The sequence below is a fragment of the Pituophis catenifer genome, unplaced genomic scaffold (genome assembly GCF_029215685.1).
Source record: "Pituophis catenifer annectens isolate HBS135680 unplaced genomic scaffold, rPitCat1.0.hap2 SCAF_3, whole genome shotgun sequence".
NCBI classification, from domain to species: Eukaryota; Metazoa; Chordata; class Lepidosauria; order Squamata; family Colubridae; genus Pituophis; species Pituophis catenifer.
This window is the reverse complement of record NW_027256883.1, coordinates 50,105,393-50,128,316: the sequence shown is the minus strand read 5'-3', so window position 1 is coordinate 50,128,316 and position 22,924 is coordinate 50,105,393. Positions and strand designations below refer to the sequence as shown.

The following is a 22,924-nucleotide window of genomic DNA, read 5'->3' as shown; positions in this document are numbered from 1 at the left end:
GGATGACGTCAATTAGAATGCGTCACCGGTGGCGTCTGTCAGGAGCAAGGATGTCGCCGCCAACGCTCTTCAGCTTGCCGGAGGCGCGGTTGCGTTTCATGGTAAGTGGGAGACTGCAGACCTCCCGACTGGGAGCGCGAGTAAGGATGGGCCCAGTCCCGTTTCTCGCGTCCTGTGCTTCTCTGTCGACTTCAGACTGGCGTCGGTGGCTTTCTCATCCTCGTTCAGCGTTCAGAATGGAGATACTCTCTCCGTCTCCTCTCTTTCGCTCTCTCATATAAAGGGAAAAAAAGAGAGAAGGAGTGTATTCATTCCTGTTCAGCCTAACTAAGCTTTACCTCCTATCACAAAGTGCTCTTCCAGTATTGGAAATGATGCTTAGAATAGATTCAACATCAGCCCAGTATGACATCCCCAAGAAGTAGTTGATAGAGCTGCTCTTGGAAGTTGGGGAAGGTAAAACTAGGTAAGAACACTTCGGTCTTGGCTACTTCACCTTGGGCAGTACTCAGTTGCAACACAAAGGCCATAAAAAGAGAGTCCCAACCCTGGAAGAAAATTCTGAGAAGTGTCAATCTTAAAAAGAGAGTCCCAACCCTGGAAGAAAGTTCTGATAAGTGCTGAGCTTTTGATATACAAGCCATCATTGTACAGACAACTGGACTGATGCAGTTGTCTGTACTGTTGCGCTTCTGTTCTGTTTAGACATGATGAGAACCTTTATTATTTTACAACATCACACAGGTTCTAAAACTGGGGTGTTTTGATACTGTAAAATAATAAATGAAGGCTCTTGGCTTGTCCACACAAAACAGGAGTGCAACCTGTCATCATTTTTGTTGGCTATAATTCAGTCTATGTCCTAAACGGTTTGAGGACTATCTACAGAACCCAACAGAAAATTGTATCTAGTGTGTGTTTAGAAATATGCTGAACAATAGAAAAATGGAACACTTTCCATAGTTTGAGGTGTGGTAAGTCCTAGGAGAGCAATATTTATGTCATCTTGAATTACATTTTCAAATTTAACTTTGATGTAGATTTTCTAAAACATATATTGCTTTAATATCTGATATCAAATAAGTTATTTCTCATTTTTATCTTAGAATTCTACTCGAGATGCACTAAAAAACAAAACCATTAAGCCTTTATTGAATGCATTCAGCCAGGTACCTGGAAGGTAAATTTCAATTTTATCTGTTATCATAACAAAAATATATATAGTATTTTATTGAAATTGAAAGTTTTAGCAAAACAATCTAATATTTTTATATATTTCTAGTGAAAATGAAAAAAAGTTAACACTGGATCAAGCTTTCCGAGTTGCTCTGGAAGAAGAAATTGTAAGTAATTTTTTATTAACTGTGTATCTGAAAGTTAATTGAATAGCTGAGTGATGTCATTCTAAACTATATAATTTTCCAGTTTCTGGAAGTAATCTTCCAGAAGTGCGTGTGGTTTGATCTCAAAACAAGGTTGAATGTCCAGAACACTTCAAATTATGTCTAGTTCAAGAGATCTACCTCTGCAGCTTTTGAATCAACAGCATGACCATGAGGCAATTGAGCGGTGTACAGAGGAAGAACAATGCATTTTGTTCCTGAATCAATAATTTTCATGCATTTATATTAGCTACAGTAAGCCTTAAATTCTATTAGATTATATTGTGTCAAACAATGAAGCAACTTAACATTGCTTCACTTGTGACTTTCCCATTTCTTTAGCCAAGGTGAGAACATCTCTAAATGCATATCTTTATACGTAGAAGGGTCCTCGCTTCAGAATATTTAGTTGCACAGATTCTATGGCCCAAAGAAACACTGTTCATACATGTTATTTACTTTGCATAAAATTAAAGTTGGAATCAAGGATGTTATACAAGTAGACCTTGCATAGTGATTGCCTCAGGCAGCAGCAATTTGAACTTATGACCATGATGAAAAAGTAAATTTGTAACCAATGTCTGCATTTATGACCTTCTCAGTGTCTTTGTCTCAGTCACGTTTGCCATTACAATCCTTTTGTGTTGTCTTTTGCCTGACCTATTATATTATTTTCTTTTCTCCCCTCATAGAATGGAGAGAATGCCTAAACAAGCAATCTCTTTTTTTCACAGCACTTCCCTAAGGGGAAGTTAACAAACTCAGTTCTGTGACCTTAATTAGCTGGCTGGCAGTTGCTACTTGTAATTGACAAAACCTTAATCAATTTCATACTTTTCTTTTTTTTTTTTTTTGTCTCCTAAGTGCTAAGTAAACAGCTAGCACAGTACATTCTTTTCAGTGTGTATTTTCTATTATGTATCTGGTTAATCTCTTACAATTCTTCCTCTCTAATAAATGTAAATACAAAATACAAACTTTATTTCCCATCTTGTAATTATCTCAGATCTGGGGTATTTCAAAAGGGGAGTGGAGTGGGGGAAAGGGGCAATAAGATTTGCCCTTTTACCCAGCTTCCTCTTGAGTTGAGTTCTGAAAACTTTCTCCGCTGTTTGAGGTTACATGATTTGGAGTCATAAGCTTCTATCATGTAAAGCAAAGGAAAATTGAGGTAAGTCTGTTTGATTCTTATCATTAATACCATTAATGATATCATTAATCCTATTAAGAGTGAAAAATTCATGAGACTTGTAATCAAAATCTAGTCTATACTCCAACATGACCCTAAGATTTCTCACCACCTTTACTCCTGGAAATAAAATACTTTTTCCCAAGAATTAGTGAAGAGCACAAGGGAAATAGATATCAACTTTTCAATGCAAACCATAAAGATAGTGCACTGTATTCTGTTTCAAGTGTCATATGATTCCACTCTTGATGGCTATTTTTATATTGTTTTAGATAAATAAAGCTTCTTGTGAAAATGTCCTGGCTATTATTTCGCTTGTTATTAATGGGGTCATAGAAGGTGAGTCTCTTTTTCTTTGTAAGTGCTTTGAAATCAAAAGTCATGACAGAATGTGCATTAATTAAAAACTGTTTCATATTATTTATATTACTTAACACAAAGCGTACATAAATATCATATTATGCAAAATATCTTTATTAATTCAGTTCACTTTGTCAAGCCAGTTGGCACCATTTGAGACCTGAGGGCTGCTGCATTGAGAGGTGATCAACTGTCATTCACTCCATTTCCTGCCAACCTAATAGTTCAAAAGTGTGCAGTCGCAAATAAATAAACAGATACCACTTTGGTGGTCACAGTAACAGGAACATGAAAGGAACTCCCAATTGAACGTCCCCTGAGCAACAGTGATGTCACTGGCTAATCCTTTCCATCCAGAAGTGCCTTGGTGCATCCGACACGAACGCAAGGGAGCGTGGCTGGCTGTGGGCTTAAGGCACCATTTCTCAGTTGCAGTGGCAGCACTGGAGCTAAAGTAAAATCCTGGGACTGATGGCAGCTGGCTGAAACTGCTGAAGGCTCCCTACTGCTTCAACTTCAGCCACAGCCCTGGTGCTGCTGCTGAAGAGTGCCACTATGCAGGGCAGCCAAAAGGGCATAGATGGGAGGGAATAGGTAGGAATTGTAGTGCCCAGTAGACATAAGTGAAGGTGGGCTACTAAGCACCTTACCTATTTTGATCACATTGCCACAGGGTGCTATAGTGGCCATAACTTTGAGCATGGGTCATAAAGTCTATTTTTTCAACACTGTAATTTTGAATGAGTGATGAATGAATAATTGTAAATCGAGGACTACTTTTACATTATTTTTAAAGGCAGTTTATAATAAAATGAAAATCAAATTCTGTATTATTGGTAACGAGCAAGATCCTTGAAAAAATGTCCATTAATTTTTATAAAGAGAAATCATTTTGGCAGACATATAAACAGATTCTCTCCCATGAAGGTATTTGTACTGCATCAACCCCTTTTGTGCTTTTGGGAGATGTTTTGGATTGCCTTCCTTTGGATCAGTGTGACAGAATTTTCACCTTTGTGGAAAAAAATGTTACCACGTGGAAATCGGTAAGTATCATGGAATTTGTTAAGTTTTAAAAGTTCATTTTTGTAATAGATTAATAGGTGAATAATTTGGTTAGCATGCAAGAATTATGTAAAACAAACAGATATGCTGTTTTGAATAATACAAATTGATCACTCTGTATTAAATGATTAAGTATTTAATCGTGTCATTTGTCAATTGCAGGAAAGAAGTGCAAATACTTAAGAACGAAGCATTATTGAGCACTGGGTGGGATTCTGAAAAAAAATGAGATAAAAGTTGGGAACGTTCATAAACTTTATTAAGTCCACTGGCCAGAGATTACTTGTGACTGCACTGGATGCACAGCTTTAATACCATTCCTAAATCCAACATTTTTTGGATGTTTAACCCAGAATGGTTGTTTAGAGTGACTTTCATTAGTACTGTTTATTTTACTAGCAAATAACTTAGAGAAGTTCTTAGACAGTTGTAAGTGGACTATGATGATCTCTCAAAATTGTGGTTAAAAATATAACAAGATTTTTTTGGTTCATGGATTAAAACATACTTGTAACTCACTGTGGTACTTTATCAACCTTTTTAGCTTAGTATAAAGTATTCAATTTAGTATTTAAAACCACAAATGATTTTTCAAAGATACCAAAGGACTATCTCCCCAAAATAAAACTGCTGGGACGGTGAATTAGATATAAGTTTTACAAAGCGCTCTTGTCTGCAGCTTAGTTATTCCTACTGGTAAAATACCTTACTCAGGAAGAAGAAAATTCCTTGGAAGAAAAGAATTTGCCTTTGCATTTCTAGGGAAGTTGAATCAAAAGAACATGTCCTTCTAAATTCTGTTTTCTGAAGCACATTGTCTCATCCTGATATTATGATGTGTTATAATCTGCTTTTTTGTTAGCCAGTTCATCTCCACAAATATGCGGACACAGAGACATAAAGAAAACCAAATTTTGCATAATAGTTTGTTAGATTAAAAAAGAAAAATGCATAGTTGGCATAAGACTATTTTTAAGTCTTTTTAACTGTGTTGGAATACATTTGTTCTGTGAGGTTAGGGTTGGGCAATACCATTGATATGTAAGTATGTGATTTGGTGATTGACCAAAAGAACATTATTTGATTTGCTGTATTTCAACCATTGTTTTGAGCTAATAATTTTTTGCCCACGATGCACAACATTGGTATAACTTCAGTGTGATGCATGTCAACTCCTGCTCTGTCTGTATTTCATTAAAAAATTATCAATAAAAATAAATTGATTTATTCTTATTTAGAAAAATCTCAATGCATTTTATTTTTATTCTGCTTTGAAATTACAGTTTGATTTGAAACTGAATGTTTAGATATATTTTGTTCTGTGGTTTTGTGTGAAGTGTTTCTGCTGCACTGTAACTACAAAGGCCTATTGTAAATATTTAATAAATATGAACATATTTTTCCCTGTTTGCTTGAAAGATATATTTTATAGCACGAGAGACTATTTATAATCCTACTCCGATTATCTTTCTAATGTAATTAACTGCATTCTGTTTTTTAAATATCAATTAATTATGTTGAATTATATGTTATTTTTAGAACACGTTTTACTCTGCGGGAAAGAATTATTTACTGAGAATGTGCAATGGTGAGTAGCCTTTTTTCTAGCATTGCCAATGAAGATGCAGCCTTCAGTGTAATTTTCAATGCTGCGTGTTAAAACTCTACTAATGTCCTACTGTTGTTGATCAAGATCTGACATTATAATTCTGTAATGAAACATTACATGTAGTCCTCGATTTATAACAATTCGTTTAGTGATCATTCAAAGTTACAATGTCACTGAAAAGTGATTTATGACCATTTTTCACATTTACAACCATTGCATTATCCCCATGGTGACGTGATCAAAATTCAGATGTTTGGCAACTGACTCATATTTATGATGGTTGCAATGTTCCAGGGTAATGTCCTTGGGTGTCCTCCTGGATTCACGGCTATCTTTAGAAGATCATTTGACGGCCGTTGCCAGGGGTGCCTTTTATCAGGTTCGCCTGATCTGCCAGTTGCGTCCCTTTCTGGATCGGGACGCCTTGCGCATGGTCACTCATGCCCTAGTCACCTCCCGTATGGACTACTGTAATGCTCTCTACATGGGGCTCCCCTTGAAAAGCACCCGGAGGCTCCAACTGGTCCAGAATGTAACCACGGGGGTGATTATAGGCGCAGCTTGTTGCGCCCATGTAACACCTCTCCTACGCGAGCTGCACTGGCTCCCGGTGGTCTTCCGGGTGCGATTCAAGGTGTTAGTCACCAAGCGCTCCATGGCTTAGGACTTGGGTACCTACGAGACCGTCTTTTGCCACCAATATCGTCCACCAACCAGTTCGTTCTCACAGGGAGGGATTACTCAGTACCGTCAGTCAAATTAGGCCGACTGGCGACTCCCAGGGGGAGGGCCTTCTCTGTGAGGGCTCCAACCCTTTGGAATAAACTGCCCCCTGAGATACGAAATATCCCTGATCTCCGTGCTTTCCGCCATGCTGTCAAAACCCTGATGTTCCAACAGGCGGGGCTAAACATATGAACATGTGAATGTTTTTAAAATGTTATCTAATTTTAGGTTCTATTTAATTGGGCCAAACTATGTTATAATAATAATTTTAATTAGCAATTTTATGATGTTTGTGTATCTATATTTTTCTTGACTGTACACCGCCTTGAGTCCTACGGGAGAAAGGCGGTATAGAAATATAATAATAAATAAAATAAAATAAATAAATAATGTGATCACCTTTTGCAATCTTCTGACAAGCAAAGTCAATAGGGAAGCCAGATTCACTTAATAACTGTGTTACTAACTTAACAACTGCAGTGATTCACTTATCAAATGTGACAAAGTTTGTAAAATGCGGCAAAACTCACTTAACATGTTTATCACTTAGCAACATAAATTGTCATAAGTTGAGGACTGTCTGTATTGGTTTATTTAGCACTTTTTGCTTGACTTAACTGCATTTTTATTTGAACTATAATATATCTATCTGAAAAGGATATAGAACTGTGTACATATGCAATTTAGTAACACCATCATCTTTAGAATATTTATTCAAAGATTACTCCAGATAGTTCAGTTCTTTCCATGTGGAAAATAAATAAAAAATCCGGATATTAAAGAGAATGCATGATTGTATTAGTGGAAAATATGTACTGCTGTCTGTTTGATACCAGAGTCTATCCCTGTAACATTTTTAAAATGTTGGAAACTTAAATACATTTTTCTTTGATATCATTAAGATCTTTTAAGAAGACTGTCAAAATCACAAAATACAGTATTTTGTGGAAGAATTCAGCTCTTCTTAGCCAGGTTATTTCCTCTTTCAGAAAAGTCAGGTAAGTTTCTTTTTTAAATATTTTTTAAAATATTTTTTAAGCATGAACAGCAATACAATGAACAGATTAACCGATCACATGTATTTCAAACCCAGTTTGGTCCTAATTTTACAATATCATTTTATGTCTGTAATTTGCCATATACAGGATGTTTTTTTCCAAATTTTCTTAAATACCATTGTCTGCATTTTTAAAAATTGAAATATTGTATGGTTATTTATAAACTGCTCAGAAAACTGATATTTGCAAATATCATTTCAGATTATTTTGCCTGATCAAATTTTTCCCCCTACAGGGCTTAATTTGCAAAGTCAATTTAATTTGGAAAATATCACAGTTTTTAATACCAGTGAGCAAGACAGCACCCTTGGACAGAAGGTTTTTTTTTATTATTATTATTCTCTGTTATCCACACAATGTGAAAAACTTGGAAAGTGTAGATATAATATGCAGGCTGTAATTCTCTCAAAAGAAGGAGCATGAAGTGATTTTATGCATAAAGTATCATCGCAGTCTATTATTTAATTTATATTGCACCAAAATCATGAATTATAATAGTTGCTTAAGGAACAAATTTTGGTGGAGATGCAGAAGTGAAAAAAAAACTTCCCAATTTGTGAAATCAATTTCAGTGTTCCTTTTAAAAATACTCATGGTCTGTTCTGTTTGAGCGACCACTGAAGTCTTTCAGCAGATTACTGATTATTTACATTTCCAATTTTAAATAAGTATCATGATATAATTTGCTTCTTCCTCTATTAGTAACTGCCCAAAATGTTAGTGTTTTGTTTTGAATGAATAGAAATTTTCTACTCTTGTAGATGGAATGGAAATTAATGTTAAATTAATTCTGTGACTTTAGCATGCAGAGGAGAGAGAGGAAGGAATGGAAGTGGAAGAAGGTGAAATGGGAGATGATGAAGTTCCTACAAGTTGGTAAGGAGAGATAAATTTAAATTTCCAGTTGTAAAATCTATTGGAATTATATCTGTTAAAAAGATTGCCTATAACTTTTACATTTGGTGTAGATTACTATTTTTATGAAAGTCTAGTAAAATCTTATTAAATAGGGGAAATTATTGGTCATAGCCATGTTTATTGAGAACCAAAGATGTTTATTGATTGAACAAGTTCTCATTTCTGTGTTTATGTAATATCAATAGGACAACAAATGTATGTATATATGTATTTAAATAATAAATGTACCAAATTTATTTTCAATAATAGCCAGAGATATTTATGAATGAATATATTGTAAATATTTTTTTTGTCAGTTCCATTCCAATAGATTATAATCTGTACAGAAAATTTTGGTCACTTCAAGATTATTTCAGAAATCCTGTGCAGTGCTATGAAAAGGTCTCATGGAAAATATTTCTTAAGGTATTGTGCTTATTATATTTCATTTCTATTTGTGGGTATATAAATACGTATTACTTATGAAATTCCAAGCAAAAGAATTATTGTTATTTTAAGCCACTTTTTTATAACTCAGAAGGTTGAACATATCCAGTACTCCTGCCCCCTATTTTCCCTACAACAACCATTTGATGTGAGTTGGGCTATAAGAAAGGAATTGACCCAAAGTCACCCAACAGCTTTCATGCCTTAATACAGTGCCTATTAATACACATTTTAGAATGCATTGAAGGAATATTAATTAAGAATTGGAGACAACGCAGTGCAAATGACAATTTGAGGGGATTTTATTTGTAATGGCTCTCTAGCCTTCTTTTACTGGAAGCCATTTGTTAATGTACTTGTATATAAAATGCATTCTTGGACAGTGGGTAATGGGAATAAAAGAGAGTAGACCAGCATCGTTTGCATCTCATCAAATCTCACTTCTGTTCTGAGGCTATAATTTGATTGTTGCATTTTATGTGATCTATTTTAAAAGTACTCAGAAGAAGTATTAACTGTCTTTGAGAGCTACAAGTTGGATGACACTCAGGCATCAAGAAAAAAATTAGAAGAGCTGAAAACTGGAGGAGAGCATGTTTATTTTGCAAAATTTCTTACAAGTGAAAAGGTATATTTTTCCTGTCCCTAAAACTAGATTTTACTGCAAGAGGAATTTTGTCTTAATTGTTACCACTGTATTAGTTCTTCAGTTGGCAGAAAATATTGATGGATTATTATCTGATTGTCTTGTCACTGAACTCCCTTCACCTATTAGGATTTTGTTATTTCTCTTGGCTAGTAGTCTCTCTGGGTTTCTCAGGAAATGCTGAAGGAAAAGAGCAGACATTTGGAACTCTGGGCTTTTCTGCTTGCACAGAGTAGTTGGGCGAAAGATAAATTACTAGAGTTGTAGAACCCAAAGGTACTTTTTTCAAGAGGCAACTGGACTTTTTGGTTTTTCTTTGAAGACGTTCCGCTTCTCATCCAAGAAGCTTCTTCAGCTCTGACTGGATGGTGATAAATGGAAGGATTTCTTCCATTTTTCTTCCATTTCCCATCACTCAGTCAGAGCTGAAGAAGCTTCTTGGATGAGAAGCGGAACGTCTTCAAAGAAAAACCAAAAAGTCCAGTTGCCTCTTGAAAAAAGTACCTTTGGGACAAACCATGACCTGGATGACTGAGAATCTCCAGAGACATTGAGTGTAGAACTTATTATTTCTAAACTAGCAATGAAGAATAAAAATGCTGAAGGAAAGTGCAGGTCGTCTTCAGTTAACAGTCATGAGGCAGGAATTTCTGTTGCTTAACAATGTGATAGTCAAGCACAACGTCATATGATTGTGCCGCTTAGAAACAACAGTTCAATACTTAATAGTTGCCATCATTAAGCAAATCCCACAACATTTAAGTGCAACATTGCATGGTCATCATTTGCAACCTGCAGGTTTCCCATTGACTTTGCTTGTGGGAATCTGAAAGGAAAGCTGGCAATTGAAAGAATGGCAATCATGAGACTGGGATGTTGCAATTGTGAGCTGAGTGTGGATCACAATCACATGAACGCAGGGATGCTGCAACAGCCACAGATATGAGGAGTGGTCAAAACTACCATTGTAGGTGTGAACTGTTGCTGAAGAAGTGATTGTTAAGAAAGGAACCCCTGTATTTTGATTGGATATAATATTGCAAATTAGAAGCCATCCTGGAAGGAAGTTGTCATTTTGGGTAAAGCATGAAAAAAAATTATTCAAAAACTACTTGACCCATTAGCTACAAGATTAGTACGTGATTGGGATTAAGATTATTGATAACTGTGATGGCCAGGTGTGTCCCTGGAGTTTTGTTGGCTTCCCCAGGTATTCAGCAATGTGTACTTAGCTAAGGCTCTTTCATTTCCCAGAAATAACGTAACTTTTTTTTTTTTTACAAATAAAATTAATAGAGTGAGCTGCTTAACACAAGTACAACTGTGGCCTTTAAGAATCAGTTAAAGAAATTTTTCACATTTGATTATTCTTTTAAAATCAAGATAGGAAAAGTTCATTTTTAAAAATCTAAGTTTCATACTTAAATTTAATATTTTATGTATGCACCCAGTGTACTGTTTCCAAAAACCAGTACACTGCAGCAAACTTCTTCCATTTCTTCCAATGGATTTCGTCCATTTTAATTGTACCCTGTTTCCCCCAAAATAAGACATCCCCTGATAATAAGCCCAATCGGTCTTTTGAGCACATGGCAGTAAGGCCAAGCGCTTATTTCAGGGTTCAAAAAAATAAAAGACAGGGTCTTATTTTCAGGGAAACACGGTACTTATCCCATTAATTTCATTCTACTTACTTTTGTATTATTAAAAACAGAAAACTGAAGAATGTCTATGTGTTTATCTCTTTCTCTCTCTTTAATAGTTAATGGATTTACAGTTGAGTGACAGCAATTTTCGCCGCCATATCCTATTGCAGTATTTAATATTATTTCAGTATTTAAAGGGGCAGGTAAAGTTTAAAAGGTAAGCTGGTAAAGTCTTTTAAATACATTTAATTAAACTTGTTTACTTCTTTAATATATGTGATCCAACTCACTGCTATCATTGTCTGATTGTATAAATCTGCTTCTAAATACTGTACATTGGAAAATATCTACTAATTACTGTATTTTAATTTTTTAGACTTTGCAATACTTCTTACTATGATTTGAAATTCATATTTGCACTGCTTTTATAGAAATCTGTATACATTTGACCCCTGGGCTGTCTCCTTATTCTATTCTCTGAATGTGATCTTGCTTATTCAGGTCATTGATGTTCTTGGTGTGGACACAGAAATAAGAAGTAAATTAATGCAGTAAATTAAAAGTGTAACTGAATACAAGTGAGAGATAACTAGTTGTAAAAAGAAAACATAACCTTCCCTGCAGTTCTGCTTTCTGCCACAGTTCCAGTTTCTCACGCAACCCCTCTGGGAAAGTAAATTGCCCATCCCTGGTATCCTGCCTTGAGCAGGGGCAGATTGGACTAGAAGACCTCCAAAGTACCTTCCAACCCTAGGAGTCTAACAAATCTAGCAGTTAAATTACTGTAATAAAAGTTCTGGTGCTGGAAAAAGATTGGAATGAACAAGCCTCATATAGAATGGCATTTTAAAGTAAGGATTATTTATTTTGCTTTAAGAACCAGGAAAATGTGAAAAAGAGCATACATCTTCAGCCTAAAATTAAATAATTAAATATGTTCCATTAAAACCAGTGAGGTTAGTATTTTCTTAGTTTTGGTTGCATCAAGCATCATATTTTTTGTCTTTCAGAGAGAAACAGAAGCTACTGGTATACAATCATTTTAAAAAAAACAACAACTAATTATCAGTAGACTTAGCAAAATGCCTCCTACAGATAAGACTTCAGTCCTGTATCAATAGCAGGAAGGCAGCAAATTTCATTGATTCATCCCTCATCCACACCTCGTAAAATTACACAGAGTGTTGCTTGGCTGTGATGCAGTAAAGTAATTAGTGAAATTTCTTGCTAATTCCCTCATGAGAGTATTTGTATAGAACTCTGCTCAATTGAGGCTATTGCTGCTGCTACTTAAGAAAAATCTGGATCAAATGCACTCTGCATGTTTTGACTTATATGTGTCTTATTTCCTAGTTCAAACTTTATTCTGACTGATGAACAGTCCCTGTGGATTGAAGCTACCACAAAACAAGTTTACCAGGTCAGATTAATTAATCATCTTGTGCATCTAATTTTACAATAGTGCTTTTAGGAATAAATTTTTCATACATTTTATTTTGAACACATTCCATATTATATTCTAGCTTTATTGCTGAGCATCACATTTTTAGCTGCTCTGCTGCAACGTTTGATTTTTGTGGCTTTTCTAATTACAGCTTCTATCAGAAAACCCACCTGATGGAAAAAGGTTCTCCAAAATGGTAGAGGTAAGTGCCTTGTTCAAAATTTCAATTACATTTAGGTTTTTCTTTCTTCTGTTCAATTATGTTCAATTCTCAGAGACTGCCTTGACAAGTCCCTACAGTTTTCTTGGCATTGGTTTTTCAGAAGTGATTTGCCATTGCCTCTTTCCTAGGACTGAGAGAAAGTCTAGTCCAGCATCACCCAGATGGCTTTGTGCCCAAGGTGGGATTAGAACTCATGGTTTCCAGTTTCTAACCTGAAGCCTTAGCTGCTACACCAGACTGGCTGTCAGACTTTAGATAAGCACCATAAATTGTAATAATTCCTCTAAAGTAAATCTGGTCTCTTTGGCACCAGGTCTCCTACTCACAGTAACCATTTAAAAATAAATTCATGCTTTTGAGATCCCTGAATTCAGTTCTCCCACTGGGTTCTTTTTTAATTCTGAATTTTTAAAATATCTTTATATATTTAATTATTTTAACATTTATTTTACATTTAGTGGAGCATTTCTACTGTACAGCAAGATAGAAAAGCTACATTTTTTGCTAACTCTCATTTTCTGCCTCTAAAAATCCCTTTTTCTTACTGATTTTACTTTTGTTTTTACAGCATATATTAAACACAGAAGAAAATTGGAATTCATGGAAAAATGAGGGCTGTCCAAGCTTTGTCAAAGAAAGGTTGTGTATATAAACATTTCTTTTTAATCAACATTGCAGGTAGTTTCTGAGTTATGACCATTCATTTAGTATTATTCTAAGCTATAATAGTGCTAAAGGAAGGCATTTATGACTGGTGCCCCAAGTTATGGCTGTTCCAGCACCTCTGCTATTTGTTGGCAGTCCCTGCTACCTTCCCTCAAGCACAGTCAGTGGGAAAGCTTGCAGGGGAGGTCACAAGTCACTTGGGTAAATCTCCTGCACCCATCCCAGACTTTCTTCACTCACTTGTACACACCACGCCCTCCTCTTTCGTTCCCACACACCATGCACTCTCCTTCTGCACTTTGCTCTCTTGCATTGTACTTTTCTTCCCCCCTTTGCTCAGTAATACACACCCACCAGTGCTGTTCTTCCCCCCTTCATTAGCTCATGTGTCCCCCAATGTCATCCTTCTCAGATCTCCCTGCTCTTACACACACTTCACACCAGTGGTGAAATCCAAATTTTTTTACTACCAGTTCCGTGGGCGTGGCCTGGTGGGTGTGGTGTGGCTTGGTGGGCGTGGCATGGGAAGGATACTGCAAAATCTCCATTTCCACCTCATTTCAGGGGAAGGATACTGCAAAATCCCCATTCCCTCCCCACTCCTGGGGGAAGGATATTGTAAAATCTCCATTCCCACTCCACTCTGGGGCCAGCCAGAGGTGGTATTTGCCAGTTCTCCAAACTACTCAAAATTTCCGCTACCAGTTCTCCAGAACCTGTCAGAACCTGCTGGATTTCACCCCTGCTTCACAGCCTCTTTCCCTAGCTTTCCTCTGCTTGTATACATGTACTTGGCTACCAGGGCCCTCCTTCCCAGCCTCCCTGCTCTTGCTCACACCCCACAACTTCTTTCCCCAGCTTTCCTGCTCTTGCACATGCACCCATCAGTGTCCTCCTATCCAGACTTCCCTGTTCCTATACATATTCTGTGCCTGTTTTCCCAAGCTTCTGACAAGCAAAGTCAATGGGAGAGCTGGATTTGCTTAACAGCTGTAGCAAGAAAGGTCATAAAATCACTTAACATGCTAGCAAAGGAAATTCTGGTCCCAATTGTGTAAGTCAAAGATTATCTGTAATGGCTCTATGGTCCTCTCTATGACCCCTTCCCCCTCACCCTGCTTCTTGACCTCGCAGGCCTTGGACCTACTCACCACATGCCCATGATCCATTACACACTTAACTTTTGAAGATCTCCCATACCTCATGTTGGGAAAGGATGGCACACTATGTATCTTTGGGCTGTGCAGCAGCTACCTCATTTTCAAGGTGCCTACAGTTCCTTGACACAAACTGTATAGAAATGCACAAGTGGCAGCCATTTTGGCACATTCATGGGGTGCATGCCAAAATGATAGCTGCTTCTGTGAGGCTGCCACACAGCCTAGTGAAGAGGAGGGTGTGGGACCTGGAGGGGTGGGATTCAGGTCTAAAACCTGCAGGGTCTCAAGGGGCTTTGAAGACTGGGCCTACATTAGGCCTCCAAGGGCCTCCTCCATCCATGAATCACCCCTTTCCACTTAATGACCTGCAGACTCCATTACAGTCATATCTCGAGGACCACCTGTATAAACACTACACTTACGGTAGTTCTTAACTCCAATATCTTCTTGTTTTATAGACAGAGTGATTCCAAGCCAGTGAGACCTTTTGTGCGAAAGAGACCAGCTCCTGAAGATTTCTTAGGGAAAGGACCTAACAAAAAAATTCTAATGGGAAAGTATGTTCAGTCCTTTATTAATTTATTTCTACTTTTGTATTGTAAATTAAATGATGCAAAGTGACATTGTAAGGCTGGGAGTACTGCTTAAAATAAATTGTACCTGTTTTTGATTACTTTTAATGATAATCGGGATAGAAATGTACGAATAAAAATAAATCTCACACAGATTTATTTTTACTTTATCAATATTAGAATTGCTTGTTAAATCATATTTTAGAAACATGTGAAAGCATTGAATTAAAAACTTGTCTGTGCTAAGCTAGTTGTTATATAGAAAGTTTTGAATAACAGTATAGTTATACGTTGATTAGGCTAATGTTAGTGGTATAAAATCTCTCATATCTGGGCACACAAACACATACATAGGCCTATGCCTTTTGTTGAAGAGTAGTTGTCTTCAGAAATAATTGGCATATGAATCACAAAATATAAGAAATAGTAATATGCTATGTGTTTTGGTTTATAGCGAAGAATTAACTCGCCTCTGGAATTTATGCCCTGATAACATGGAAGCGTGTAAATCTGAGAATCGGTGAGTAGTTGTAGTTCTTGTAACACTGGTGCTTCCTAAACTAATATTCTAGGAACATTAATCCCTAGATCTCTGGGATTGGCAGATGATTTTGCTAATCATGTTACAGCTCCTCAAAACTGATTTGTAAATTGGGGATCCTGCTAAAAAAATAGATATGCTCTTGTACCACAATCAAAGGAAACAGGAAATCCCCAAAGATCACTTATGGTTTTTTTTTGTTTATTTTTTATTTTGTACTTTTCTCCCCTTTTTATTGGGTGTGACACTTGAATGGCACTTGAATAACTATCAGGATGGGATAATTGCAATTTTATCTCTCTTCCCCATGGATGAAATACTGCATATTATGTGAAGGATTTTCTTTTTTAATCTTTTGGATTCTGTCAAGACCTAGACATATGTAATTGATTCGAGTTCCCATCTATATTTTTCATGGTGGTTGGGTTATTTATATATCAACAAAGGTTGCTTCTTGGGAAAAAGTATGTAATACAATGCAAGACGTAGCATATTTATTTATATCTTGGCTTTATTGTACTTATAAATAACTCAAGGTGGTAAGCATAATCAATACTCCTTCCTGCTCCTATTTTCCCCAAAACAACCCTGTGGGATCTGTTAAGGAAGTCATGATTTCCTGGTTTGTAGCCTGGTACTTATCTGAAAATAGACAAATGCTAATTCAATCTATCAATAGGGTTTGGGTTTTTTTGCAATCGTTATGTCAAGTTTCATAACTTGCTAGATTAAAGGTAGAGTATCTCTAGCCCACAGATTCTTATGCAAGGCATTTGCACAACTTTTTCAAATTCCTTCTGTGTAATTTGAATTGTTTTTTTAGTGTCAGCATTTGATATACCTGCATTTAGCATTACACTTCAGCTGTCCTGTAACTTTCTCTTTTAGAAAAAGGTAGAGGAAGGCCCAAGCCCAGCAAGGATTAGATTCCAATCGCAGCTGACAGGAAGTCTATGTAGGATGAGGCAGGAAGTGATTGTTCATTATTTTCTTGCGTGAATTGCCTTTCACTGTCAAAGAAGAGCCTCTTTTAAAGAGACATTTCCCCTCTGATCTCCTGACAGAGAAAACAGTGTTGGACATAGCTTCTGTCCAGTAACGGGGCTACCTGGAAATTGGATTGGTTCTCCAACTTGCACTAATTTTACTCTAATGTAATTAATTCTGCTATCTTTGATAATTTAATCTGAATGAAATGTTTTTTTCCCAAATGAATGTATGTGGCTTATGATAGGCTACATAGTGTAAAAGGAATAATCTCAATATTAAATTGGTTTATTGATTTGAACTTATTGAATTGCTCATGCAAAGGATTTCTCACTCTAAACATAAAGAAGTTGAGGCAGAAAAATTAACAGTTTAATTGCTATTTTAGAGAGAGGGTAATAGTTTTAATAAACACTCCTTCCTTCCAAATAAAGCACTTACTTTGCCTTTATTTTCTAGAGAATATATGCCAACATTGGAAGAGTTTTTTGAAGAAGCTATAGAACAGGCAGATCCTGAAAACATGGTTGATAAAGAATTTAAGTATGTTCCACAAATCATTTTTTTCATAATTCCGCTTGTTCAGGCATATATTCAAAACATACAGGTAGTCCTTGTCTTACAACACTTCATTTAGTGACCATTTGAAGTTACAATGGCACTGAAAAAACTGACTTATGACTATTTTTCACAGGATCATTGCAGCATCACCATGGTCATGTGATCAAAATTCAGATGCTTGGCAACTGACTCTTATTTATGTCTTGGGGTCACTTTTTACGACATTCTGACAAATGAAGTCAATAGGGAAGCCAGATTCACTTAGTAACCATGTTACTAACTCAACAACTGCTTTGATTCACTTACGAAAGATCGGCAAAGTTCATTTAACAAATGTTTCACTTAGCAACAGATATTTTGGACAAGGACTACCTGTATTTTGATGTAATAAAATATTTTTTTTCTAATTATCAAATAATCTAATTCTGATTTTGTAACATAGGGTTGTGAATAATTCTAACTATGGCTGGAGAGCATTAAGACTATTAGCAAGAAGAAGTCCTCACTTTTTTCAACCAACCAATCAACAGTTTAAAAGTTTACCGGAATATCTTGAAAATATGGTCATCAAATTAGCTAAAGAATTACCTGTAAGTAATATTGTCTAATGCATATATGTGTTGTTGTAATTTTAAAAATTAATATATAAAAATATAAAAATAGCTATGATGTCTGTAAAAAAAAATTCTATTTTTATTTTTTGTATATGCTTTTAAAGTAGAAGCAAAACAGTTCTATAAACTTTCTAAAGTTTAGAAAGACATAGTATCTCTCTTTTTGTTACTGAAATAATTAATTTCCTAACATGAATTGTTGCTGTAAATCTATCCACTCAGAAGTAAATTCCATTGAATTCAGTGGCTTAACTTCCAGATTCGGATAGATTACACTCTCATTCTGTAATTAATCATATAAACATTCATAGTAGATTTAATAAATTCAGAATAGTCTAGTGACCATGATTAAGAAAGTCAACAAAGCATATTCTATTTAAGTTCTGCTATCTGTTTCAACTTAACATTGCTCAACTTTGCTGTTCATCTGATGCATGAAATATATATATTAACATACTAGCTATCTTAGAAGAAAACAAGAGGAAAATTTATATTACGAGAAAGACTACATGAAGGCTTTTGCATTTTGATGTGACTTAGTACTCTGGAAAATGAAATATTTTAGGACAGGGGTCTTCAACATCTGGGCCGCAGACTGGTACTGGTCCATGGCCTATTGGGAATTAGACTGGGAAAGCACTGGGCGAGCGAGCAAAACTTCAGCTGTGCATGCGTGGGATCTAGGTTGCGCACGAAACCATTGCCTCCTCAGTCCATGGAAAAATTGTCTTCCATGAAACCAGTCTCTGGTGTTAGAAAGGTTGGGGATCACTGCTTTAGGAAGTTCCTTTATCCTTTACTTTTTCTCCTTTACTTCATCCCCTCCCCCCAAATCTATCCTATTCCAAATGGTATAAATGACCAAAATTTAGTGCTGGATATCTCTTTTCATCAACTATTCATCTGACACTTAAAGAAGTAACAAGAATATTGGGACCATATTTTGTGATAGGGTTTTTTGCCTGCAATTTCATTAATTTTCCATACAATTGTCAAGTTTTGTTTGTGAATAGAGAGCTCTGCAGAAGAGTACAAAATAAGTAGTTTTATTTATCTTTTTCCTTAGATAATGGTGATAATCTTTTAAGATTATATATTGTACTTCACTAAAAGTTTGCCCTTCCTCCCCCATTTCTTGTTTTTTCATGAAAAGATCATTTGGACATTCACTTGTCCAAAGTGAATGTATAAAGTATAAAGGGGAAACGGGGGGTGGGGAGGGAATGGGAAATATTTCCAAATGTTTTCAGAACTTCCTTTCACCATGCAACATTTTTTTGACTAAACACATAACCAGGGTGGATTTGATTTAAATCGAGTTGATTTAAATCACAATTTAAATCATGATTTAAATCACTAGTAAAAAGGCTTGATTTAAATCAACTCGATTTAAATCATAATTTTTAAAGAGCAACTGTCATCTCTGCTACTCCTTTGACCCACTGTTGACTCACCAATAGTCCCAGTGTTGCAGAATGTACAGCCTCATGCTACATAACTAAGCTCCATTTCATGCTGAATAAACGAAATTATTTATGTATCTTAAATAGAAAACTATCTTACAATAGATTTTTACCCCAAAAGTTTTTTATTAAAATAAATTCAATAAAAATCAAAAAAATCCGATTTAAATCAAAAAAATCTGATTTTTTTTAAAAAAATCATTGATTTTTATCCACCCTGCACATAACAATGATATTCAATTCTCTCATTATAGCCTCCTTCTGAAGAAATTAAAACAGGCGAGGATGAAGATGAGGAAGATAATGATGCTTTATTAAAAGAAAACAATGAAAGTAAGGCTGGATTCTTGGGCTTCTCACTGTTTCCTTTGACATCCATTGAAAAACAAAAAGGAGTGTGTGAACAGAACATTCTCCCCAAGTTCCTATTTATGCTCTGAATTGCAATTCAAAATAAAGAGTCCCACATTTATGTATCTTAGAAGCAGAAAAGATATGTGCTGTGCTGCATCTTCATAGCTTCTTTTGAGGATGACCTCTGGGATTGACATTTCATCCAGCAATTACTGTTGGCTAACACATGGCACATTCTCAAATATTCATAATGCTTTCTTCTTTGAAACACTTTTCAGATTTAATATAGAGGTAGTCCTCAATTTATGACCACAGATGGAACTGGAACCTCCATCACTAAGCAATGCAGTCATTGAGTCGTTTGATTTTGCTGCTGCTGTTGAGTGAATCGCAGGATCATTAAGCAAAAATGGTTGATCCCATTGGTTTTGCTTGTTGAAAGCCGCCTGGAAAGTCACAACTGGCTATCCCATGACTCTAGGATGCTGCAACCATCATAAATATATGCCAGCTGCCAACACCTGAATTTTGATAATGTGACTGGGGGAAGTTATGGTCAGAAGTATGAGGGCTGGTCTTAACTAATTTTTTCAGCATGGTTGTAATTTCAAATGATTGTTAAACAAATGTTGAGGACTACCTGTAACTTTTTTTTATTATTTTTTAAAATGGCATTCCTTTAAGAGCAGTTGCATCATCTTTGAAAATTAATTTCCATTTTAAGGATTCAGTAATAAAATAAAATGTTATGGTTCATCATGACATAGAGCAAATATCATAGGAACACCTTCAAACTTTCAATTTTTTTCTCCTTCCCAATCTGAGAAACGGGTACCTGTTATCTTTATGTTGTTTTTAAGCCATGTATTCCTATTGCTGAAATTGATTTGCATGACTCCTTCCTTCCCTGTTTCTCATGTGATTATTTTATATTCAATTTATGTTCAGTTTTTAGTGAGTGTATAAATGTAATTAATGTTTCATTATTCACATTTTCTTCAGTAGCTTAGCTGCACATTTGCTCTATTGCATTTTTAAATTTTGGCACTCTATATTTTCTTATTACTAATTTGAATAGCCATATTCTCTAGCTTAGTCCAACTGAAATTTTTCTCCTCTGCATCTCAGTCCCTCTTACATTTGAATAGACCTGAGTTAATTAGGTTTGGTTTTCAGTACGGTCCCTTATCAGTAACATCTATTTTAGAAATGACTTCTCTGTCTACTGTTCAATTTTATTTATTAGTTATTTCTAAAATGAATTATAAATGAACACATTCAGTCCTAAGCAAGCCAGGGGCCAATTCCCCACTACCTTTTTTGTCTCTTTTTTTGTTGTTGAAATATCTTAATACATTATATATTTGAGGAAAACATCTTCAGTGTTCATATAGACAACTTATTTTCAAATTACTGACAATGTGTTTGCTAAAAATTGGATGCATTATTTTTTGTATTATCTTGAAATATAGTTTAGTAGTATTAGTTAATTAATTTAATTAATTAATTTAATTAATACTGTGAGAGACCTGGGCAGTTCCTAAATGTAATAAATAAAAATAAACTAATTGTTAATATCTTTGTTTTCCTGCAGTAGATTTAAGAGTCAGATATTTCTTAAGCATGTTTTCAGAAAACATTTTATATGCATTAGAATGTACCTTATTTTTCGGTCTATAAGATGTGCTTCCCCCCCCCCAAAAGTGGGTAGAAATGTCTGCGTCTTACAGAGCGAATGTTGCCGAAGCCCCACCCACTCGCCGGCCCCCACCCTTTGGCTTCTGCCTCCCAGCAGTTTGCCTCTTGCAGCAAACAGCAAACAGCCTGGTCAACTTCAGCACAGCCTGATTTAGCATGAACAGCTGATTGGTGGTTGGATCAGCCTCCCAGAATACTGCCGATCAGCTGTTCCAGGCTGCGGGGATTGCCACTGCCGCCGCCCATCGCTACCACCTATCGCCACCTCCATGCGTCCCATTTTTGGCCTCCACTTGTCCTGTTTTTGGCCTCCGTGCATCCCATTTTTGGCCCGTTCCAGGCGATAGGCGGAGGTGGCGGCAACCCTCCCCGCCTAGAACAGGCTAAAAATAGGACGCGCGGAGGCTGAAAATGGGGCACATAGAGGTGACGATGGGCGGCGGCGTTCCCTGCAGCCTGGTACAGTTGATCGGCGGTATTCTGGGAGGCCAGTCCAACCACTAATCAGCTGTTTGTGCTAAATCAGGCTGTGCTGAAACTGACCAAACTGTTTGCTGTTTGCTGCTGGGAGGCAGAGGCAGATTTTTTTTTTTCCCCTTCCCCAAAAGCTTATGCGTCTTATGGTCCAGAGCATCTTATAGTGTGAAAAATACGGTAAATAAAACTTTGCCATTTACTCATGCTCAGATAAACTTTCGCTATTATCTTGAACTTCCAATGAAAAATGGTCAGTTTCAAGGAACAACTTAGTTTACTGCCCAGTTATTGAACACCATTGTCTAAATCTTGCTCATTTTTGTTTTAGGTCCAGATGTTCAACGGGATAAGCTTGTAACAGGAGAACAAATAGAATTATTTGCTAACAGACTTGGTGAATATTGGAAAGTCCTGGCTCCATACTTGGAAATGAAAGACTCTGATATAAGGCAGATTGAATCAGATAGTGAAGATCTGAAGATGAGAGCTAAGCAGTTGCTTGTTACCTGGCAAGATCAAGAAGGAATCCACGCTACTATGGAAAATTTGATTACTGCATTGAACAAAGCTGGGCTGAATGACCTTTCTGAAAGCTTATCCAATGACAGTGAAAACAGCTAATTTGAAAATGGCTTTTTATTTAAAACAATGGCTATTGTTCCTGAATGTAATATTTGATAGGGCAGTTTAATTTGATGAACAATAAATCTTTTAATTACATAATTGTCTAAAATTCTGCAAAGAATTAGTACTAAACAAACATTCCTCTGAAATCCTTAAGATGTGGAAAAGTAGAAAATATATATTCATGTGTGTGCTATAAAAGAGATTTCTTTAATATAACTGAGCGTGTTTTAAGGGGTCAATCTCAAATTACATTCAAGCACACACTCAATTTCTTTACTGAAGAGCTGGCAAAGGCAATTGCTGTTTGTTTGCTAACAAGCTTTGTATATAGAAAATCAACAAGGACTACATTACAGTTAGGCTATGATTTTCATATAGTCTGTTATAATGGAGTACCTCCAAATGATGTTGATAGCAGAACTGCAACTAATATTTAGTTTTGATCATTCTGGGTCAGGCTTTTTTTAAAAAATCAGGCACAATGCTGATTTGAAATGAAAAAGCAAATTGGT

The 22,924-nt window shown here is 36.0% G+C and overlaps 1 protein-coding gene across 1 annotated transcript; it reads left to right on the top strand.

Moving 5' to 3' along the window:
* Nucleotides 1–2: 2 nt before the first annotated feature.
* THOC1 (THO complex subunit 1) lies at nt 3–22,827 on the top strand. Its single transcript, XM_070942351.1, has 21 exons — nt 3–101; nt 1,107–1,180; nt 1,283–1,343; nt 2,844–2,910; nt 3,859–3,977; nt 5,536–5,584; nt 7,234–7,329; nt 7,625–7,707; nt 8,192–8,265; nt 8,604–8,712; nt 9,230–9,361; nt 11,142–11,242; nt 12,379–12,445; nt 12,621–12,671; nt 13,261–13,331; nt 14,977–15,075; nt 15,545–15,610; nt 17,078–17,161; nt 17,622–17,769; nt 19,511–19,589; nt 22,114–22,827. The coding sequence occupies exons 1-21, from the start codon at nt 3–5 to the stop codon at nt 22,404–22,406; spliced, it is 2,022 nt and encodes a 673-aa protein (XP_070798452.1). The 3' UTR covers nt 22,407–22,827.
* Nucleotides 22,828–22,924: the final 97 nt, after the last annotated feature.